The 21,974-nt window shown below is 35.4% G+C and overlaps 1 protein-coding gene across 1 annotated transcript; it reads right to left on the bottom strand.

Moving 5' to 3' along the window:
• Positions 1-4,490: 4,490 nt before the first annotated feature.
• On the bottom strand, positions 4,491-6,943 carry LOC128212880 (putative nuclease HARBI1). Its single transcript, XM_052918270.1, has 4 exons — positions 6,520-6,943; positions 5,592-5,704; positions 4,980-5,091; positions 4,491-4,590 (listed from the first exon to the last, which is right to left on the bottom strand). Exons 1-3 carry the CDS (start codon positions 6,941-6,943, stop codon positions 5,044-5,046), a joined length of 585 nt encoding a protein of 194 aa, XP_052774230.1. The 3' UTR covers positions 4,491-4,590; positions 4,980-5,043.
• Positions 6,944-21,974: the final 15,031 nt, after the last annotated feature.

Here is a 21,974-nt window from a genome sequence, read left to right as displayed (position 1 = left end):
AAACCAGAAGCAAAATGTTTCTGTCAAATAATCAATGAATTGTCTGTAAATGAATACTGTGATTTTTCACGCATGCCTATTACGCTTAAACGAAATTTGGTGTCTAGATACCTGGTATTATTTTGGTTTCATTTTGAAGGGTTGATGAGTAGAAAAGGAATATGTAAAAGAATATTGATAAAATATAGAAAAAACAACTAACATTGCTAAATTGTTCTTTTCGAATCGAATTTCACTTAAACAAAATTTCACTTAAAACTTTTAAATATATAGCACGATAGTTTGCGTATAGTATTTATGCTATTCGTTGAAAGAAGTTCAGTGAATTTCATAATATTATGGCGACGCCAATAATATCGAAGTATGTATGATTTCCGTAATTTATGATATAAAGGATATTCTAAGAGAAAATGAAATTCGTCCTCCGGAGTGTTGCAAAGTTGACATTTTCTTTCCTTTCTTGTGGTTATGTGTGGTTTATGCAATCGTCCCATTTCTATTTCGAGTCTATGGGAAGATAACCTAAGCCTTGATATAGCGTTCCTGCGATGTTTGTTCTGGATATTGTCTAGGTATAATTAGAAATTAAAGTTTGAGAATAATACATAAGAGGAAGCTCTCGAAGAGTCTCTCAACTCCATTCCATTTTGCATAAATATATCTCTCGATCTTTGTTTGAAAATATATAAAAAGTAATTAATGTTTCCGACACCTTGATTTAGCCAAACGTCGTTAAACCCCATTGATTCTAGCATAAATTTGACTTTATATGCCCAATTGAGTTGACCGATATTGTCTTGTATATCTGATATCATTGAATTGTATAAAAAATTTAAGTATTTTCTGTCATTCGACATTGTCAATCATAACCAGTTTCTGATGATAGACGTCATTCGATAAACATAGAGAGGGGTTCTTCCCAATTCTCCATAAATAAAGTTGTTTTGTGTTGATAATTTAACTCCAAGTAAGTTTTTAAATAAATGAAGATGCATTTTTTCTAGTGAATCTGCTTTTAGGAATCCCCATACTTCTGACCCATAGTTGAATGTAGGTAATATAAGTTTGTCGAACGATGAAACGATGTGGCTTAATTTGATGTAAGTAAATTTAGATAAATATTTCTTTAATTATAAAATAGCTTTAAGGGCTTGACCCCCAAGTGCTTCAAATGTTTAATTAAATGAACCGCCGGTGATTCCTAAATACGTGAATTTGCTAACAATCTCAATTTCACAATCTCCGTAAAAGAATTTGATATTATTTCGTAATCTTCCGCCTTTTCGGAATACCATGGCCTTAGTTTTATTGACATTTACAACCAGTTTCCAGGTTTGACAGTAATTTCTGAGAATATTTAGTCCGTTTTGCAGTTCTACTTCTGATTTTGCTAATACCACTATATCGTCTGCGTAAAGCAGGAACAAGAGTTTTAATGTGTTTAAATTGATCCCCTGAAAACCTTTGAGTATAAATTCTTCCTCTAAATCATTTATGTACATGGAAAATATAAAAGGGGATAAACAGTCCCCTTGTCTTGTACCAAGTGCGGAGACAAATGCCTCACTTACTTCATTTTTTAACTTTATGCTTGATTTAATATAAAGCGAGTATATTGTTTTCATCATATTTCCACGTATTCCGTATCTAATAAGTTTGTAGAAGATGTAACCTCTCACCAAAAGGTCAAAGGCCTTTGTAAAATCTACGTAGCAGACATACAGTTTCTTATTTTGGTTAAGAATATGTTCAATGACACCATTAAGGACATATATATTGTCAACTGTTCCCATAGTTTTCCTAAATCCTGCTTGCGCTTCAATATAAATGGAATAATTTTCGGCCCACGTATTTAATCGATTACTTATTATTCTTGTAAAAAGTTTGAACATATGAAGGCACATATAGCGTGCTTTGAACGCTCAATCGCACGCTAAGTGCTACATGTATAGGTCATCGCAAAATTTATTCAAACGGTCTCAAATCCAAAGCCTGGATGACCTTGTTGTTCTTTTTCAAACTACTAGATATATAGTTTGAAATATGAATTAATGACACAATAATGTTCATGTTCTACACCCTGGAATAGAGCACATAAAAGAACATAAAAGTATTGCTTTCTTTATTAAGAAAGCATCCAAATCAGATAAATAAAGGACGATTGAGGCTTGCACGTTGTATTGTGTCAATTATGTCTCCGATACAGATTTATACTGGAGTCTCATGTTTAATTGGCTCTATCAAGACTAGTTTAAGCAAGGAAGCAAACGATTGCTAACACACGTAATTACTTATTACCTGACAGTTTCAGCTGCTTGTTTGCTTTGTTTTCCGGTTTAAGATACATGTAACTAAATTAAGGATATCTTGTTAAGTTTTTTTTTTCCATGCATCGAGATTAACTGCAATTCCAAATAACTTTGATATAGCGCTCAAAGAATACTTATTTTATCACTTTAGCTATAGCCCCACTTGAGCTAATTCTACTCGTTCTGTGGATCTTTGATAAGCACATAATAAATTGCGTTTCATTTTCTCTGATAAATGAGCTCTCTTTTTGAATGAGCCGTTTTCGTATTCTGAGAAAGGATAGAAGAAATAGGTGTTGGATTTAATATTTGCGCAGAATTAGGACGCTGTAAACAAGATAAAGTAGGACGTCAAGACGTGTATTTATGGACGTATTTTACCGGCGTTTACAAAATTCGTGCAAATTTGTTTAGGATTGCGGTGTTATAACATAATGCATATGACTTAATTGCATTGCTGTTAATGGAATAAACATAAAAAAATATGATTATAATTTGAAGATACTATCTACTCATATTAAATAGTTTAATAAAGGCCACATGTTTGCCTTTTCATGCAAGGTTATGTCATGTATATGAAAAAAATGGGAGATTAGTGCTATTTACGGAAGTCTATTTTCATTTTACTGTTTCACAGATTGTGGGACATAAATAACTGTAAGCACAAACATCATCTCTTAAGGAGCCTTTGTCTTGAAAAGGTGCCTTAATCATCTTACGGTCATAAACACGCTTCAAATATTCTCTCTATACCAACATTTTTGATTTACTTGCTTATTAGATTTAAGTCCGTTGCAATGATATCATGTATTCAAATGTCAGGTAAATATCATATTTAATACCAATTATAAAATTGTATTTGTAACTACGAATATTGTTAAGTTACCCGCACACAGATAGGAATTTGACAAGAATAACACAATTTGTTCTTAGCTCTACTGGCCAAAGGCCAGGGGCCGATTTCTCGAAAAAGATTAACTGATCGGATTAAAAACGGGATTAAATTCGTTAAACGATTTAGCTGATCCACTTGATTAGTTGATCGAGATTATCTTTCCGTTGATTCGCTTAAAAGGCATGAATACTCTTCAAAAGGAGAATGAACAGTAGATTAGATTTCAATGCAATACACTATGTGCTGAGATATTAACATAAATGTGGTTACATGCAAAATTTTAACCAGATTTTTTAAGTGTAATAATAAAGGGCCATTATTTGCAAAATACAGTTATCTAACTTGGTTATTCAATTAGATTGGGTGGTTGAATACCATTGTATAAAGTATCAATGCAATACATCAAGTTGTTGCTGAGATATTATCCTATGTGTGCTAACATGAAAGACCTTAACCAGAATTTCTAAGTCGCATAACAAAGGGGTAAAAATTATATAATATGAAAGATAGAGTTATCTTACTTGATTAAATAAGAAGGTTAAATGGTTGGGAGCCTGTGTGTAAAGTTTCAATGCAATACATGATGTATTCGCTGAGGTATTGACTTAAAATTGGTTACATGCAAAACCTTTACCAGAATTTCTAATTTTAATAATAAAGGGCAATTATTTTGCATTAAATGCAAACTAGAGTTATCTAAGTTGATTAATTTAGTAGGTTGGATCATTGAGTACCATTGTATAAAGTCTCAATGCAATACCTCAAGTAGTTGCTGAGATATTAACCTATTGGTGCTAGCACGCAAAACCTTAACCAGAATTTCTAAGTCAAATAATAAAGGCCTATTATTTGCATTAAATGCAAACTATTGTTATCTAACTTGGGTAATAAGGTAGGTTGGATGGTTGAGTAACATTGTATCAAGTCTCAATGCAATACCTCAAGTAGTTGCTGAGAAATTAATCTATGTATGCTTGCACGCAAAACCTTAACCAGAATTTTTAAGTCAAATAATAAAGGCCTATTATTTGCATATCTAGTAAATGCAAACTAGAGTTATCTAACTTGTTTAATTAAGTAGGTTGGATGGTTGAGTATCATTGTATAAAGTCTCAATGCAATACCTCAAGTAGTTGCTGAGATATTTACCTATGTGTGCTTGCACCAAAAACCTTAACCAAGGGGTGACGCCGAAGATTGGGTGAGTAGTATAGCTCTCCTTATTCTTCGAATAGTTGAGCTAAAAATAAGCATTTATAATCTACATAAAAGTAGTGTATGTGAAGTACCTTTCTTGAGGTCCTGTTCTTGGATTCAGGTATGGTGTGAGAAGGTATGGCTTACAGCCATACCCACTGTCTCCCAGTATGTACCCATTATGTTGGCCTACAATACAACATCAAGCAAATTATAACAAATGGTCAGTGTTCTGTTTCCAAGGTTGATTTTAAAATATTGCAAATTAATACTGTTATTTCATAATCTATAAATCCACCTTTCGTGTGTGTGTGTGTATATATGTGTGTGTGTGTCTTTAGACCTTGCGTTATGAGGCAGCCAGGGATCGAACCAATGACCTCCCGCTCCATAGGCGGATGCATAACCACTAGGCCACGGAGACAGTTAATCAAGATTGGATAAAAGAAAATTGTCTTAGACAAAATAAAAAAATATTGACCAGACATTTTAATGAACGGCCTAAGTTTATCATATAACATCATAATACCTCTTGAAAAGGTTAGAACGTTAAACAAAACAAAAATCACTCCAGGTACCTTGCTCTAATTCTGAAGCAAGGCGTGACTCTTTGAATATTCTGGAGTCGTGGACACTTCCTGGTCACTTGGCAACAACATTCATAAAACGAAGCTTTGCATCACAAACCATCTGAAATAGTGCACATACAACAGTAGTAAAACTTGTCTTCAAAGCTGCACCCTCAGAAATTGATCTTTTGGTAAACCGTCTTCAAATCTTATAGAGAAAAAATATAATTTGAGGTCAAATATGTAATGCTATGGACAGGTGCCTTACCCGTATGGAAGAAATTTATGAATAATACATGAAAGACCTTAGTACAATAAAACACACTTTGGTTGTCCGGTATGCGACTTGCTTCTCATCTGGTCAACCCTGGCTCGATTTCCCAGCTTGGGTGCATGACTGCATCATGCCAGTGCATCAGTGTGAGATATATTAGTGGATACCAAGTAAGACAATTGTATTCTCCAGGTACTCCGGACTCCCAAACAACATAAGACCACACTCTCTCATAAAATCCTGCCAGTGAGAATGAATAATATAATGCTTATTAATTAGTTTTAAAATCATGTTAAAATGAATAAGTTTAAACTATAACAAACTCATCACAACTTCCTTCCATGTACCTGTACATTGATCGAATGATACCCTTTCCTGTTTACATAATCGGCTTCAAACTCATGAGGGGCTCGTACACATACTTGAGTACCGTCTATCAAACCAATGACATTAGGAAATCCTGAAATTTTAGTAGGTTATTTAGAATAACATTATATTTACATCATTTTTATTAATACTTAATAGGTACTGTACATGGTGTGTTTGCGGGATAAGAACCAGCTACCTGTTACACTCTGCTGATTTAATAAAGAGTCATGCTAATGTTTATTCAGTTGTGGATTTGAGTGCATTTTTCCATGTTTCTTTATACTAGAAATAACCACGGAGTGAGCAGTCTGCTTGGTTTGGAGCTCTGATCATAGCAACAATATCAGCTAACCCGTCAGTTGGTTCTTACCCACATACATGCATCACTTTGATAAATACTAATGTACACATCCTTTAGAATTTTTCAGAGTGCTGTCAAGAAATGTGGATGGAATAGTTAACAAGTTATTTACTTACACCAATTCCGGGGATAGAACATTTACAATGGCATATCAATCTCATTTACTTTCATCTTGAGCAATGTGTTCCAATACAATTAGAAAAGAATAGCATCTAAATGCTAGAAACATGATTGGTTTGTCAGAATAATTGAAATCAAATTGAACAAAATGAAATAAAATGTTTTGCAATCATCACTGGCTAAGTTTTTTAGATGTATACACTACACACGATATTTTTGTGTTTTACAGTTAGCTTAATCGACTAATAAATGATGGAAAAATACTTCCTTAGGTATAAAATGTTAAAAATCGTTCGACAATGTTTGACAGCTGCTTCACTTCCGCCACTTCCGGTCCGGTGGTTATAGGAACTACCGAATTTTATATTCACAGGAAGGAAATACATCGATCATGTTATTATAAATAAATAAGTGTATGTTCTTACCCGCAAGTGCATAAAATTCCGCCTTGCACACACCGACATCTCTCCGAAATGACACGACCCTCTTGGCAAGCCTAGCCATAATTATAATAACCCTACGCACTGCGCGACACACAGATGAAGCCGAAAGTCCATGAACATCGCCGATTACGGTGTAATGGGAACTACTGGCCACAAAGTGGAGTGTTACTAATACACTCAGAAGAGGGGGTAGGGGACAAGAACGCAGAGTTGCCCTCTCCAACAAAGGAAACATCAGTGTCACCAGCGTAATAATACTCTCCGGCCTAAATCGGTAGCGCCGAAACACCTCCTCTGGCGATAGCACCTCCAACGGGTTTAATCTGTCCCTAAACAGGCGCGGAATAGTAATTATTCCGGCCGCTCTCTCACGCAGACGCTGCAATCTTCTGTGAAAGTCGGCCATTTTTAAATCGCTTATCCGAGATTTAATCCTATTAATTATTAGGATTAAAATAACGGGATTAAGCTCATTAGATGATCCAGATAATGTTTCGTGAAACCCCAAAATTAACAAGATCATCTTAATCCCGTTTTTGATCGCGATCAGCCGCTAATCCCGGGATCATCTTTTTCGAGAAATCGGCCCCAGAAGAAATTATGCGATGGTAATGTGTACGTAGTATGTGCGTCCGTGCGTTCGTGCGTCCATGCGTCTGTAAATAATTGCTTGTGAACACGATACAGTCTTCAGTTTTGATTGTATCTCGATGAAACTTGTATAGTATCTTAATATCCATTAAAGGTCGGTTACTTTTGAAAACCAGCCAGATCCGCCTATGCATGCTTAGATTATGGGTCTTAAAAGTATAAAAAATGCTTTTTTTAGCTAAGTCTTTTTTTAGCCAAGTCTACATGAGCGAAGTCTATTTTTAGCCAAGTTTACATGTAAAGTCACAATTGCTTGTGAATGTTTGTTCAAATTATGCCCCTGGCGTAATTCCTGGCCACGCCCCCAGGTTCACAGGTTTGGTATACTTAAATTGCGAAATGTTAAAAACCTTTTTGTCTGAAACAGCTATGCAGATCCTTGCTATTTTGAACATTAATTTGAACGGCTTAATTTAGTGGTTCACTACCATGGTTGTTCAAATTATGCCCCTTGGGTCAAAACTGGCACTGCCCCCGGGTTCATAAGTTTACTAGAGACTTATTTAAGAAATATTTTCAAAATCCTCTTGTTTCAAACCACAAAGCCCATACTTTTGATATTTGTTGTGGAACATCATATGAGCAAAACATATGAAATTATGCCCCTTGGGAAAAAGCTGGCCCCACCCCTTTTGACTAACTTTTTAATTTTTAAAGATACAGCAATGAAATTTTGACCATGTGTACAGTTTTGCAAACGAGCATCAATGTTGTCCTCGGATGTCCTTGACTTTGACCTTTTGACCACATATTAAAATAGTTCATGCAACTAATCTGCTTACAAAACGTTCTGTCCTGTTGAACGTGCAGCGTTTTCAGCTAATCCAAACACAAAAAGTGAACTATATATTTGTTGCCTATTACTCATTCGTACATGCTCTGGATTGAAAATGACCACAAGAGCCATGCCAGGAGAGCATAGGACCTCTTGGGCCTCTTGTTTTCTAATGAAATATTTATATTTAGTTTTGTTGAAGGCCTTCGTTATTCCAACCACTAAAATGATACAAATTGTATTTTTTAAAAATGCCTCGCGAAAAGCTTCGATGGACACAGCAGTGAAAGGTATCAAAATATCTGACTGAAATATAAAGCTCGAGATTGATACACACCGACGACGAAAGAGATTAAAAGGACAGAAGTGAGAACCAAAATTAGCTCAGATGCAAAAAACGCACACTACCATTGCGGTCGATGTAGTCACGTACCTTTTTGATCAGCGTATCGTTTCGATAAGGTACAAACCGCTTGTCTATGGTTAAATCTCACCCTCATTGTAACGTATTTCAAATCACAAGCAAATTTAGCATCTTATCTGACCCATCATCAATTCAAATATAATAAAGGCATTCATTAACTCAAACAACGCACCGACAATACATAACCTGCATATGAATTAATCTGGGTAGACCAACAATGCTTACTCCTATAAGGTACGATGCCATCATATACATACATCTTTCCGAGCCTATGCCATTGGAAATTAAGAATTGACAAGCTAGTCGTACCTAATCTTAGTTAGTTTATTTTTCTTTAGTTTAAAATTGGCTGATCCCGACGACGCACAAAGGAAAGTGCCGCAGCCCTCTTTGAGGACGTCGATCCCATAATGCACTTATAAAATTTATACAACCGAGAACGGAATTGCAGACATCACTCAAAATTGGGAGACACATATATAGGATGTATATTGCAGACTTGTCGTGTGTAAAAAGTTAAAAAAACTGTAAAAAATCTCGGGCCTGACGTTATTATTGTTGCAATGGACAACCGTTTCTGAGGAAATATAAAAGTGTAAGAGGAAATTGACTCACATTTGCAATAATGCGATCTGTTTTTATATAAAACAATAAATATTTAGGTATATACATCTAAATGAAAATTAACCGAAAATCAAAGACAGCGAATTGAAATACAAAAAAAACTACACAGTAAGAATAGGTAGTCTGGGATTATAGCATTTACGGTAATGACAATTCCAACCGTCACTGTCAACAACATTGATAACCCATAAACTAGACTTTGACAGTATGACAATCTGATGACTGTATCATTTTAGAGATGTTCTCTTGCGGATTGAAATCATGCCAAAAGCCTCCAAACGAACAGCAACAGCCAGTTGATCTTTTGCACTAATTACAAATGAGTACCTTTCTTTGTTAGCAAATATGTTAGAGTATGCCAAACTAGGTTACCATGTGCAAAGGTGTGTATATTTCATTTGTATACCTTCCATGTATCACTACCATTTAATATTGAGTATGCTTTAACTGTGAATATCAATATAATGTTATTTTGAACCAAAGGTGTGTATACTGTCTGCCGGTTATCTGTTTTGCAAATAAATTGATTTATCTCTTGATGCGATTAAATAACAATAAGCATGTGTATAATCTTTATATGAAGCGAAGTACATTGAGGCCGCCCGTTGAATAATCGCAGCAATATTTCAATGAAACAAGAGCGACGTCTCAAAAGTTTCGACAATTTCCGATTGAACGTATTAGCGCGACTGTCTTCAATATTGCAGCGTTGAAATACCAATGGTTCATTAGCAATAAGACGTGAGCGAACACGTTTTATTTATTTATTCGAAAGTATTTGATTTTTTTTTTACTCTTTTTGTTTTCAAGTTGATGCTAGGTCATATATGTTAAGAGTGTACCATTATGGCCGCATAAACTAGTTTAAGCCCCCCAGTTGACTCGTGTTCCAGTAAATAATTCCCTGACCGTTCCAAGGCGGTTACCTCATCATTTATCTGTAAAGCTGTTTGGATGCACTTGTGGGCCCTTTGTGGTGTTTGTTTTTGTGTATGGCGAATTAATACGTCGTCTGTTTCTCTAGTTTTGGTCATTACCTTGTACTTATCAACAGGGTTTCAATTTGATTTTAGCTCCACTGGCCGAAGGCCATGGAGCTTATGTCGTCACAGATTGTCCGTCGTGCGTGCGTGCGTGCGTGCGTGCGTGCGTGCGTAAACTTTTACTTTAAACGACATCTCCTCTGAAACTGATAAGCGGATTTTGACAAAACTTCACAGGAATGTTCCTTTGGTGGTCCTTTACCAAAATTGCTCAAATGGTTCCGGTCCATTGCACAATATGGCCGCCAGAGCTAAAAATAGCAAAATCTTTAAACGACATCACCTCTGAAACGGTTAGGCAGATTTTGATGAAACTTGACAGTAATGTTCCTTGGGTGGTCCTTTATTAAAATTGCTCAAATGGTTCTGGTCCATTGCACAATATGGCCGCCACAGCTAAAAATAGCAAAATCTTTAAACGACATCTCCTCTGAAACGGATAGGCAGATTTTGATGAAACTTGACAGAATTGTTCCTTGGGTGGTCCTTAACCAAAATTGCTCAAATGGTTCCGGTCCGCTGCACAACATGGCTGCCAGGGCAAAAAAAATAGAAAAACATTTAAAGAACATCTTCTCAGAAACCGATGATCAGATTTTGATGAAACTTAAAAGAAATGTTCCTTGGATGGTCCTTTACCAAAATTGCTCAAATGGTTCCGGTCCATTGCACAATATGGCCGCCAGAGCTAAAAATAGCAAAATCTTTAAACGACATCTCCTCTGAAACGGTTCGGCAGATTTTGATGAAACTTGACAGTAATGTTCCTTGGGTGGTCCTTTAGTAAAATTGCTCAAATGGTTCTGGTCCATTGCACAATATGGCCGCCACAGCTAAAAATAGCAAAATCTTTAAACAACATCTCCTCTGAAACGGATAGGCAGATTTTGATGAAACTTGACAGAATTGTTCCTTGGGTGGTCCTTAACCAAAATTGCTCAAATGGTTCCGGTCCGCTGCACAACATGGCTGCCAGGGCAAAAAAATAGAAAAACCTTTAAAGAACATCTTCTCAGAAACCGATGATCAGATTTTGATAAACTTAACAGAAATGTTCCTTGGATGGTCATTAACCAAAATTTGTTAAATGGTTCCAGTCCACTGTACACCATGGCTGCCAGAGCTAAAAAATAAAAAAACTTTATACGACTTGTCGTCGAAACCGATGACCTTTTTTCGATAAAACTTGACAGAAATGTTTGTTTGGTGCTCCTTTACTCAAATTGCCCAAATCATTTCGGTCCACTGCACAACATGGCAGCCAGAGCTATTAAAGTAAAAAAATTTTTTTAATAACTTCTCCTCAAAAATTGATGATTGTATTTCTATGAAACTTGACGAAAATGTTCGTTAGGTGGTCTTTGCTTGAACCTTTTGGCCAGTGGAGCACAGGCACTGATGTGCCTCTTGTTTATGACTTGGCTTTCCCCTCATATTTCATGGTATTTTTTCGAATTGATTCATCACTCCATTTCAATACAAAAAGTGTACATCAACGACAAACATGATGGACAGTCAATGTTTGAAAACGAATGCAGCATTCACGCAGTCACATTATTCTTATTACACACTTGTCCTACAGAAGACAGGTCATCAATTAGTATCGGAACCAGTGAAGACGTCAGGTGCAGAAATCCGCCACAAGCCCATTGGAATAAACAGACCACCCAGTTATATCTACGCAAATTATGGCAGTTTTATAGCATGCCATATTGTTTTATTGAAGAGAATTGATGATTTCTAATTTTAAACTGAGGCATCCTTAACACCATACACCCTTTTTTCTGGCTTGTATCTTGGGTGACGGGTCATCAATTACTGTCGAATCCACGGAAGACGTATGGTGAAAACATCAGCCAACTTTCTACGATTTCCGACATTCCTAATAAAATTAAACGACCACTCCGTAATCTCTACACAAATCAAAGTAATAGAATAAATTCTGACATCTCATATTACGAAACACCATAGACCGTTATAAAAAGTTCCAGACCACGAAATAATTCAATGTTCTGTCACCAAATATCCGCAATTGTAAATACATTTCTCTTCTCTCCAATTTGCTAGATTAGTATCGGGAAGAATAAACATATGATACCTCTTCTATGCTTTTGTTTCAGAAATAGTGTCGTCTGTGGATTTTTATATATTGACTATAAAATGTATCCGCTTTTTAAACGACAGCTCTTACTCTTTTTAAAGACTGACGAAAACTCCGATTTCACCAAATGTCGATCTGATTTTACTTTTATAAAAAACAACAACTGAAAACTGCTCTAGTTAAGTATCGTATGTAATTAGTTTCGCTGTAACATTCATACTAAGATCATGAACTTGACCCCAAACCCCTTAAAAGCTATCCAAAGCTATTTATTTACATACGCTACCCAGACATCAAGTTTCATCATTATCAATCCTAACTATACATCAATTATTGGGCAGACACCATATTTCTATTCTTAGTAACTGTGACATTGAACCCACATACGCTTAGAGTCAATCGCAATCTAGCTTTTTATATAAGCAACATACACAACAAAATCAATCACTGTCGATTGACTCTAGGTTAATGGACGGAAGGAAACGTTTGACCATATTATAGGGAAAATTGGGCGCTGGAACATGGTTGATGTTTGAAAATTTAATTGTTTAATTATGGAGAGAAAATAAACAAAAATACATACCGTCTCACTGGGCGCAGCATTTTTTTAGTGCTTGGTATCAAAACAATGTACCACGTGATTACCGCTTCTGGAACAGACTAGTTTTTCTACTCTGCTGAACTGCATTTTTCCGTTTATGACAATTATATAAAACAACCGTTTCTGCAAAACAAAATTAACCACGAAATGATGTTGAAATTATGTTCTTTTATGTATGAACACGAATGTAATGTTTGATTTAAAGATTTGTAATGGATTGAAACGAATCTGGACTACAACGTACCGAAATAACTCCATTAAAGGATAAGTATGTACAGGCACGAACAAGAAGCTTTTACTCATTATGAACCAACTAAACAAGAGCACAGCATTTTTGCAATTAAATATTTAATACAGATGTACTTGTGTTTTGCCGAGATGTGCATCATTATCCTCTATGTCACCTTTTATGAATGTTCTCACCGGCGAAACGGGTTAGTCCTGCTCAGACACATTCACTTAAAGACTATTTATATATTGCGTTGGTGGCGACCTTTCTCGTTGATTAAGCTTATGTTATATCCCAAAAACAATCGCATCAGCAATTTTATTCATGAAAAGGGCATATTTTCCCAAAATGGTACGTCTTTAAGATCTTCAGTGAATAAGTATGCAAATAAGGGTAATGTTAGATATTTTATCAATAGGTTTTGTAAACATGAGGAAAGTTATCAAAAGGAATATGATTCATATAGAATGAGTTTTAATAGAAATCGCAAGGTAAAGCCTAGTAGCTAAAACTGTCTATGTTTGTATTTAGTGGCACAAACATATAACTCAAAAGGCAAACGCACAAAGAAACCAGAAGCAAATTGTTTCAGCAATCCATCAAACTATCTATTAATTGTAATAATAATAATAATAATAATAATAATAATAATAATAATAATAATAATAATAAGCATATAAGCCGTGTTTTGAGCGCTCAATCGCACACTTACTGATTCATGTATAGGTCAACGCAAAATAAACTCAAACATTCTCAAAACCAGAGCCCGGAGAGCTTTGTTTGTTCCGCAAAATACTAGACATATAAATTAAAATATGAATTAATGACATAATAATGCTCATGTTCCATACCCTGGTATAGAGTACATAAATGCACATAAATGTATTGCTTTCTTATTTAAGAAACCATCAAAATCAGATAAATAAAGGAATATTGTGACGACGTAAATCAGTCAAATGGTCTTGCACGTGACGTTGTCTCTAAAACGGGTTTTATTGACTCTATCAAGTCTAGTTCAAGCAAGGAAGCAGACGATTACTTGCACTTCTTCTTATTTATTATCTGATATTATCATCCTACAAAAAAATTAAACAGATTCAGCTGCATGTTTGTTTTGCATTTTCAGTTTAACGTACATGAAACTAGTTTAGAGATAATTTGTTTGGTTAATTTCTTTCGATGCTTCGAGTTGAACCGCAAGTCCCAATTATTTTGATATAGCGCAGTTAAATAGAGAATACTAGGTTAGTGTTAAGTTTATCTGGCAAGGCGGAGGAATTTATCGGGTGAGCCGAAGGCGAATCTGATAAAATCCGCAGCCGAGCCAGATAAACTTTCTCCATCCACGGCACTAACCTAGTATTCTATTTATCCTGTTACTTTGTTTAATTAAACACTATAAAACCTTAAAATTAATAAGAATCTTTAAAAGTAAGGGGGACAACTGTTTTTCCCTGTTGACGTCATCACACTCGGTATCCATGTTTAAATCGCCCCCAAAATAGTTCGTAAAACTGTTCAACTTTTTTAGTACGTTTATATTCAAAGTCATTGCATTTTAATACGTCAATATCAATTCAAAACATAAAAATACTTTTAAACGTGCATAAGCATGGATCAGTCTCTGAACATTATCTGATGATGTAACAATTATTCCGCAAGTCAGAGTACAGTACACAGGTCAAAATTCAAGATCACGAGTGTTTACAAACAATCGCAACATATTAAATGGATTTAAATGATGTTGATAGTGTTGAATGATCATAACTGCACCGGCAAAGAGATCATTCATTTCTGTAATAAGTGAGATTTTGTCATTCACCACAGAAAGGGAATAAACTATCGACGAGTATCGTTGAATGCTGTTTCACAGTTTCCAGCATTTGCGGGTGGGGTAAGATTTTCACATCTCATGAAGATTTCAGGTCGATTGTTTTGCCAGTGTCATTATTTTGCATAATGATGGGACTTTATGGGCGAGTGATTGCTGAGGTCGGCTGTTAGTGGTCCATTGATAAGATACTGAAACGGCAGTTCTGCTTTTCTTCTGACATTGCAGAATATATAAAAGAAGTTCGTTTTCGCGGTCACATGACCACCTGACTGTAGATAAACATCACGTGGTCTACTATCTTAATAAACTAAAGTTTACACGGCACCTTGTTATTGGACCGATTTGTATGCAGGTGACAGGATAAAATAACTTCCTTAAACACTTGAGCTGTAGTACCACTTGAGCTAATTCAACACGCTATGAGGTTTTAATAAGCACTTATTGTGTTTAATTACCTCTGAGAAATGGGCTGACCTTTTAAAATAGACGTTTGCGTATTCGGAGAAAGGATATAGGAAACTGGTGTTGGACTTTTATATTTGCACAAGAGTAGGACGCTGTAAACAGGTCAAGATATAGTAAGACGCCATGAAAAGGTCAAGATCACGTGTATTTAATTTCATAATACAAACTTTATGACTTTGAGGGCAACAAAATGTGGCTTTTCTTGAAAAGTTTTGTTACGACTTTGAAAAAAGGAAACTGGGAGCTGCTTTTTACTAAAATCTATTTTCATTTGAATGTTTCCGGGATTGTAGGACATAAATTACTGTATGCATGAAATACATTTTAGGAGCCTTTATCTGAAAAAAGTATCTAAATCATAACATCGTCATAAATACATCCAAACCTTTCTCTCTATCTCAAATGATGACATTTCTGATTTACTTACTTGTTTAATTAAAGTGCGTTGCCACGATAGCATGCATACGAAAGCCAGGTTTATCTCATATTTACTACCAATAATTGTATTTGTAACTACATATATTCCTAAGCTACCTGCCACTAGATAAGATTATGGCAATAATCACATAACGTGTTTTCTTATGATATGTTCTATTTTGTTTTGTTGTAGGCGTTAAAGTTGCTATTATTTTAGTCCATATCAGCTCAATGTTATGTTATCTTAACCATTAAAATTTAAAAAATGGTATTTTTTCTAACGGTGCATCGCAAAAAGCTTCGACGTACTAGCAAAAAAAGGTAAATAAGCAAAAGTCCTAATTGAAATTCACAGCTCAACATTAACACCGGCGACAAAAGAGATTAAAGCACACAAGTAAAAAGCCAAATTCGTTCAAATGTGATTACGCGCATCATACATTCTTTCAGAGCAACAGTGAAATACCTACTATTGCGGGCCCTGTACCCACTTTTTGATGATCGATATCGTTTCGATACTGTATAATGATGATAATCATGACAGTCGAATATGTTGTTAGGAAAGGGTTAGGGATAACCCATCTTGGAACAGAATTGCCAGAAAATTACATATTGGACGTTTATCCGAATATAATTCTGATCTGTGACCATGAAGCTTGAAGTTTACATTCCTTTTAGCATACTAATTATAATCTTAAATTCTTATAAATGCAATGTGAACTTCAGGGACATATTCATCTTGTTAAAGCTTAAACTCTTATTATTATTGGTTTAGGCATAAGGACAAAAGCTTAACGACATTTTAACAAAATCACAAGACAACAAACACAGATAATTCACAACGTCCCAAAACAACCAAAACAGAAAGTTCCCAACATCACAAGACACCGATCATCGATAATTCACACCATCAAAAGACAACAAACACAGACAATTCACAACATCACACGGCATCAAACCCGATTATTCACAACGTTACAAGACAACAAACACACATATCATGGAAATGAAATATCAGTAATTGTTTTAGGCTACCATTTTCGAGTGGTTAGTTCGCTGATCGGTTTCTACTTTCGAGCGGTCTGTTCACTGATGGGTGAACGCTTTCGAGAGGTCAGTTCATTGATGAGTTTACGCTTTCGAGCGGTCAACTGGCTGTTGGGCTACCGTTTTCGAGCGGTCAGTTCGCTGATGGGTAACAACTTTCGAGCGGTCAATACGCTGATGGGTTACCGCTTTCGAGCGGTCAGTTTGCTGATAGGTTACCGCTTTCGAACGGTCAGTTCACTGATGAGTTACCGCGTTCAAGCGGTCAGTTCGCTGATGGGTTACCGCTTTCGAGCGGTCAGATGGCTGATGGGTTACCGCTTTCGAGCGGTCAGTTCGCAGATTGGTAAAATTGCTGATGGGCTACCACTTTCGTCAGCTGGCTGATGGTAAGCCGCTTTCGAGCGGTAAGTTTGCTGATAGGTTACCGCTTTCGAGCGGTCAGTTCGCTGATAGGTTACCGCTTTCGAGCGGTCAGTTCGCTGATGGGTTACCGCTTTCGAGCGGTCAGTTCGCAGATTGGTAAAATTGCTGATGGGCTACCACTTTCGTCAGCTGGCTGATGGTTAGCCGCTTTCGAGCGGTAAGTTTGCTGATAGGTTACCGCTTTCGAGCGGTCAGTTCGCTGATAGGTTACCGCTTTCGAGCGGTCAGTTCGCTGAGAGGTTACCGCTTTCGAGCGGTCAGTTCGCTGATGGGTTACCGCTTTCGAGCGGTCAGTTCACTGATGAGCTACCGCTTTTGAGAGGTCAGGTCGCTGATGGGTTACCTCTTTCGATCGGTTAATTGGCTGATGGTTTAAACAGTTTGACTAGAGTTTAACCTCACCCTTGCCCTAACATTAATCAATGGACAGGCAAATTTGGCACTTGACCCTAATCTGACCCATCAATAATCTTTAGACAATAAATAATAAGGCATATTTTCACTCAAAGAACTCACCGACAAATGCGCAACAACACATCATGTGTATATGAATGATTCCGGACAGACCATCAGTGCGTACCCCTATAAGGTACGATACCATCATGTACATACATCTTTCCAAGCCAATGACATTACATATTAAAAACGGACAAGCTAGTCGTACCTCTTCTAAATTCGTTCATTTTCTTCAATTTAGATTTGGCTAATCCCGACGCACATAGGAAAATGTCTGCAGCTGTTTTTTGAGGACGTCGCTCCTATCATGTACTTAAACAATTTATACAATCGAGGCCGGAATTGCAGACATCACTAAAGATTAGGAGACACATATATAGGATGTTTATTACAGACTTGTCGTGTGTAGAAACTGTAAAAAATATATATATATATATACATTCATTACAAATCAGAATGTATGTTCATGTTTTGCTTTACAAAAGTGTAAAGTGTATAAGAAAGAACAAATAACATTAATATGTTAACAAATTACAACAACTCTATGAATGACTAATAAATTATTACCAAATGTAAGTGATTTATAATCTTTCATTAAATGGATAAAAACAAATTCCATTAATGAATGAAAAAAACATGATTTATTAGTAACTTGTTCATCATTTTGATATCATTGTGACACTTTGTTTTCGTTTTGGGGGACCGAGAAGTGTTACAACACCACGGATCAACCCACTAACATAATTTTCCTTTTGTTATATACCTTCAAACTATTTCTGAATAAAATAATAAATAATAACTATGTAAACGTTTTAATTTCATCGAAACCCACAAACACGTAAGCAACTACACAAAATAGTACCAAGTATACAAGTACAATACAAAATATGAACAGTTCAATAGCCCAGCATTTTAAAGTGTTGGTGGAAAGTACTTCGGACATGTGGTTTGCGATATTGAATTGCATAGGGGCGGAGATGTAATCCGATCTTGCCGGTAATGCCAACGATTTATTGCTTAACATTTCTTTACTTTATTAAGAATTATTGTCATATACAACTGAACAATAAAACCATTTCAACGATTTATATATATTATCAGTAAACCAGGTCAATCTAAAAAAGAAAGGGAATGGCGGAAATTACCGAACATGTACTACCGAAAAAAGTAGTCCCGGTCTAGTGTGTAATACGGAAACAGAAAGCTACCGTGTGTAATACGGGATTTTTTGTTCGACCATTTGTATTTTTCAGATAAAAAATGTAGTATTTTTGACAGAAAATTTATAAGTATATAATAAATAGTTGCATTACCTTCGTCGTATAAATTATCTAGAATTCAGTTTAATATGTTTAATCTATATTTTAGCGTCATCGTCATATGATTAATTGCGGCGAACAGGCGTTTGAGTATTTTAACATTCTATGCACCTTTGTTAATTAACTACCAATACGCGTTCTCCTGCTACAAAGATGCATCGAATTTGCGGTTTAATTTCGTTGAAGCAGAAAAAAACAGGTGATGTCTGCCACATTGAATTATTTATAATCGGATTATCCCCATAAAGCCACCTGTATATATCAAGTAGCTCCGTTTTTGTCGAATTCCTCCATGCCATAGACTTACAATATTCTCATGGAATGCACTAACGGAAACAGTCCATTATTCTCGACCTTGCTCCCCATCAAGTATACTCTTAATAAGAATGAATACCTCATTTCTCTTTCTACTAGTAGGGAGAACGCAAATTGAGAGTCATTCATGTAAGGCTGAAGATCCACTGGAGAAATCCTAATGAAAACTTATTCTCTAAAAATGTCAATATTCCCATTAGCCCCCCCCCCCTTTCACGGACAAAGACAAGTTCTATGAGTCTATGAGTCCATGCCTTTTTAACTGTTTGGATAAAAAAGTCACGTTCCACACAAACACAACGATATTCAATCATTCAACATGCACTCGTTAAACTAAACGCTTCTGATCTCCGCTATATATTTTAAAGTGAACTTGCTTCTACCACTGACCTGATCAATCTAAGCCTGTTTGTCCGTTTCTTTCTGTATGTCTTCTTCCAAACATTATTGGCATATTACTATTACTAACTACTTCATGCATTTGTCATACACCTTCAAAGTTATCGACCACATTTTAACAAAAAGTAAAACTACAAAACATGACAGCCTGTATACTGATGAATTAGCTTTTGAATACAACCTACATGTTCAGCCCATGAGATTGCAGATAGGCATTTATTAAGTACTAAGCTTAATTATTATGATTTTTAAAATTATTACCACAGTATGCTTTAACTTTGTTCATCTGGAAAATGGTTTATTGACATCAATATGGCTTAAACTAACTAGGTCCAAAGGGTGAAGAAGCATCGTATATGTACTTTGTTTTCGAAACTGGTATCTCCAAATAATAAACTAGACTGTCAATCTAGCGGTAATCAAGATATATACGTCTAAAAGCTCCAAGTACATATGTTTATGCCTCATAATATGTACAATACTTAGTGTTCTTAAGAAGAGAAAACATTCGAAATTACGAAATAAATCGTATGAAATTAAAAAAGCAGGTTCGGTTCGTTAGCGATCGTTCATTGCGAACACTCATAGATACACCACTTTAGTTCTTGTTTAAGGCTTTATCCGAGTAACGTGACATAAAGTCTACCACTGTAGCTTTTGCATAACGATACAACTCTCTTTCAATCATTGTAATCATAGTCTCAAATGTCAAATGATATCATTGTTGCATGAAACTGTAAACAAAAGTCAATCGAAAGGTTTTTAGTTCGGTTTGCTTCGTTCAATACAGTTGTCTCTTTCTTGCAAACCACATTACCACTGCATCTTGATAGGTGAATATATTTAAAACGCGCGGCCTTTCGTTTCTTTGTTGTTCCTCGGATTTCATAATTCAGTAAAATAAACTCATAGATATGTCTATATTTTAAGATCTTCAAATCTCAAAGTAATAATTTAGTTGTCAAAATTAGTATAAAGTGTCTGTTACAGCCAGTCATTTTGCCAGAGTATCCGTTTTTTCTTCAAATAAATGAACGACATCTGGTTTGCGATATTACAAAAAAAAACCCAGACATTTATAGTGCTTGAAGTAAGTCTGCTTGTTTGATTTATGGCACGAGAACACACTATTGTGTTGAGATTATCTTCAATTATTTCAAATGGTACCAAAGAAGTACATTCCGTAGAAAAAAAGGCATTAAGAAGAATATTTATGATGTACATTAATTGCTGATGGGCACGTTCTATATTAGATTTTAATTGGCTACGTGTATTTATAAATCGATTAAATTATTGTTTGGCGTGTTGAAAAAATGATATTTAAATATCAAATATTTAGCGAAACACTTACCTGTCGTGGCAAATGTTTTGGTTTTGTTTGGCTTAGTCAGGAAGTTGGAAGATGGAAGGTTAATTGATTGTAAAAGACAAAACTGGTTCGAAAATGTGGGAGACTCAACAGGATGTGACACATATAAGCATTTTAAAACTTTGTTAAACCCAGAAAAAAATATTTGTATTAAAATTATAAATTATGTATTAATCTACCATTTTATGTGAGGAAATCGTTAGCGAGATTCCGATGTTCTAGCCATAAATTGTTTATTGAGACTGGTCGACATTTGGGTATCGAAAAGGAAAATAGAGTGTGTAGATATTGCTTAATTAATTTTGATATCAGATGTGTAGAAGATGATTTTCATGTATTCTTTCAATGTAATAAATTCAGGCAAGAAATACAATTTTGTATCTATAAATGGTACACGGGTAGACAAGACTTCCAAAACTTCATAAATCTTATGCAAAGTCTAAACGATGACCAATTAAAAAAAATATAGCATTCTTTGTAAAAATATGATGAGACAAAAAGATAAGGAAAAATGTCATTATGAAATCACAACTCTAAAGATTTTATGTGTTGTATTGTATATGTTGTATTATGGGCCGGAGGCCTTTCTTTACAAATAAATTTGACTTGACTTGACTTGACTTGTTTGGGTAAACTAATATTTATTAACATAGATATTTACACGACGAAATCTAATCTGAACAGAAGCATATCAACAGGAGATATATAATCCAGAACACATATTCGAGGTAATTAAAACATTATATAATAATAAGTACGTACGCGGATTGTTTAGTGTCTAAATGTAGGCCTATATTAAATGGTGTAATCAACTGTTAGATTAGTTCGTGCTTTAACATGTTTTAACAGTACTCCAGTGACAGTTCTAAGGCAATCATTCCAATTGTGCTAACGCTATCTGTTTCTGTTGTCTATTTACTAAATTTCGCTGCCTACGATCCG

This window comes from Mya arenaria, chromosome 2 (assembly GCF_026914265.1).
Source record: "Mya arenaria isolate MELC-2E11 chromosome 2, ASM2691426v1".
NCBI lineage: Eukaryota > Metazoa > Mollusca > Bivalvia > Myida > Myidae > Mya > Mya arenaria.
The sequence above is the reverse complement of the archived record's forward strand: the minus strand, read 5'-3'. Positions and strand labels throughout refer to the sequence as shown.

Excerpts from the sequence above, each read along its gene's own strand:
- LOC128212880 (XM_052918270.1), bottom strand. The coding sequence starts at position 6,943 with ATGGCCGACTTTCACAGAAGATTGCAGCGTCTGCGTGAGAGAGCGGCC. Across the intron at positions 5,705-6,519 it reads GGAATTTTATGCACTTGCGG|GATTTCCTAATGTCATTGGT; the intron begins GTAAGAACATAC and ends CTAAAATTTCAG. Across the intron at positions 5,092-5,591 it reads ATCATTCGATCAATGTACAG|ATGGTTTGTGATGCAAAGCT; the intron begins GTACATGGAAGG and ends GCACTATTTCAG.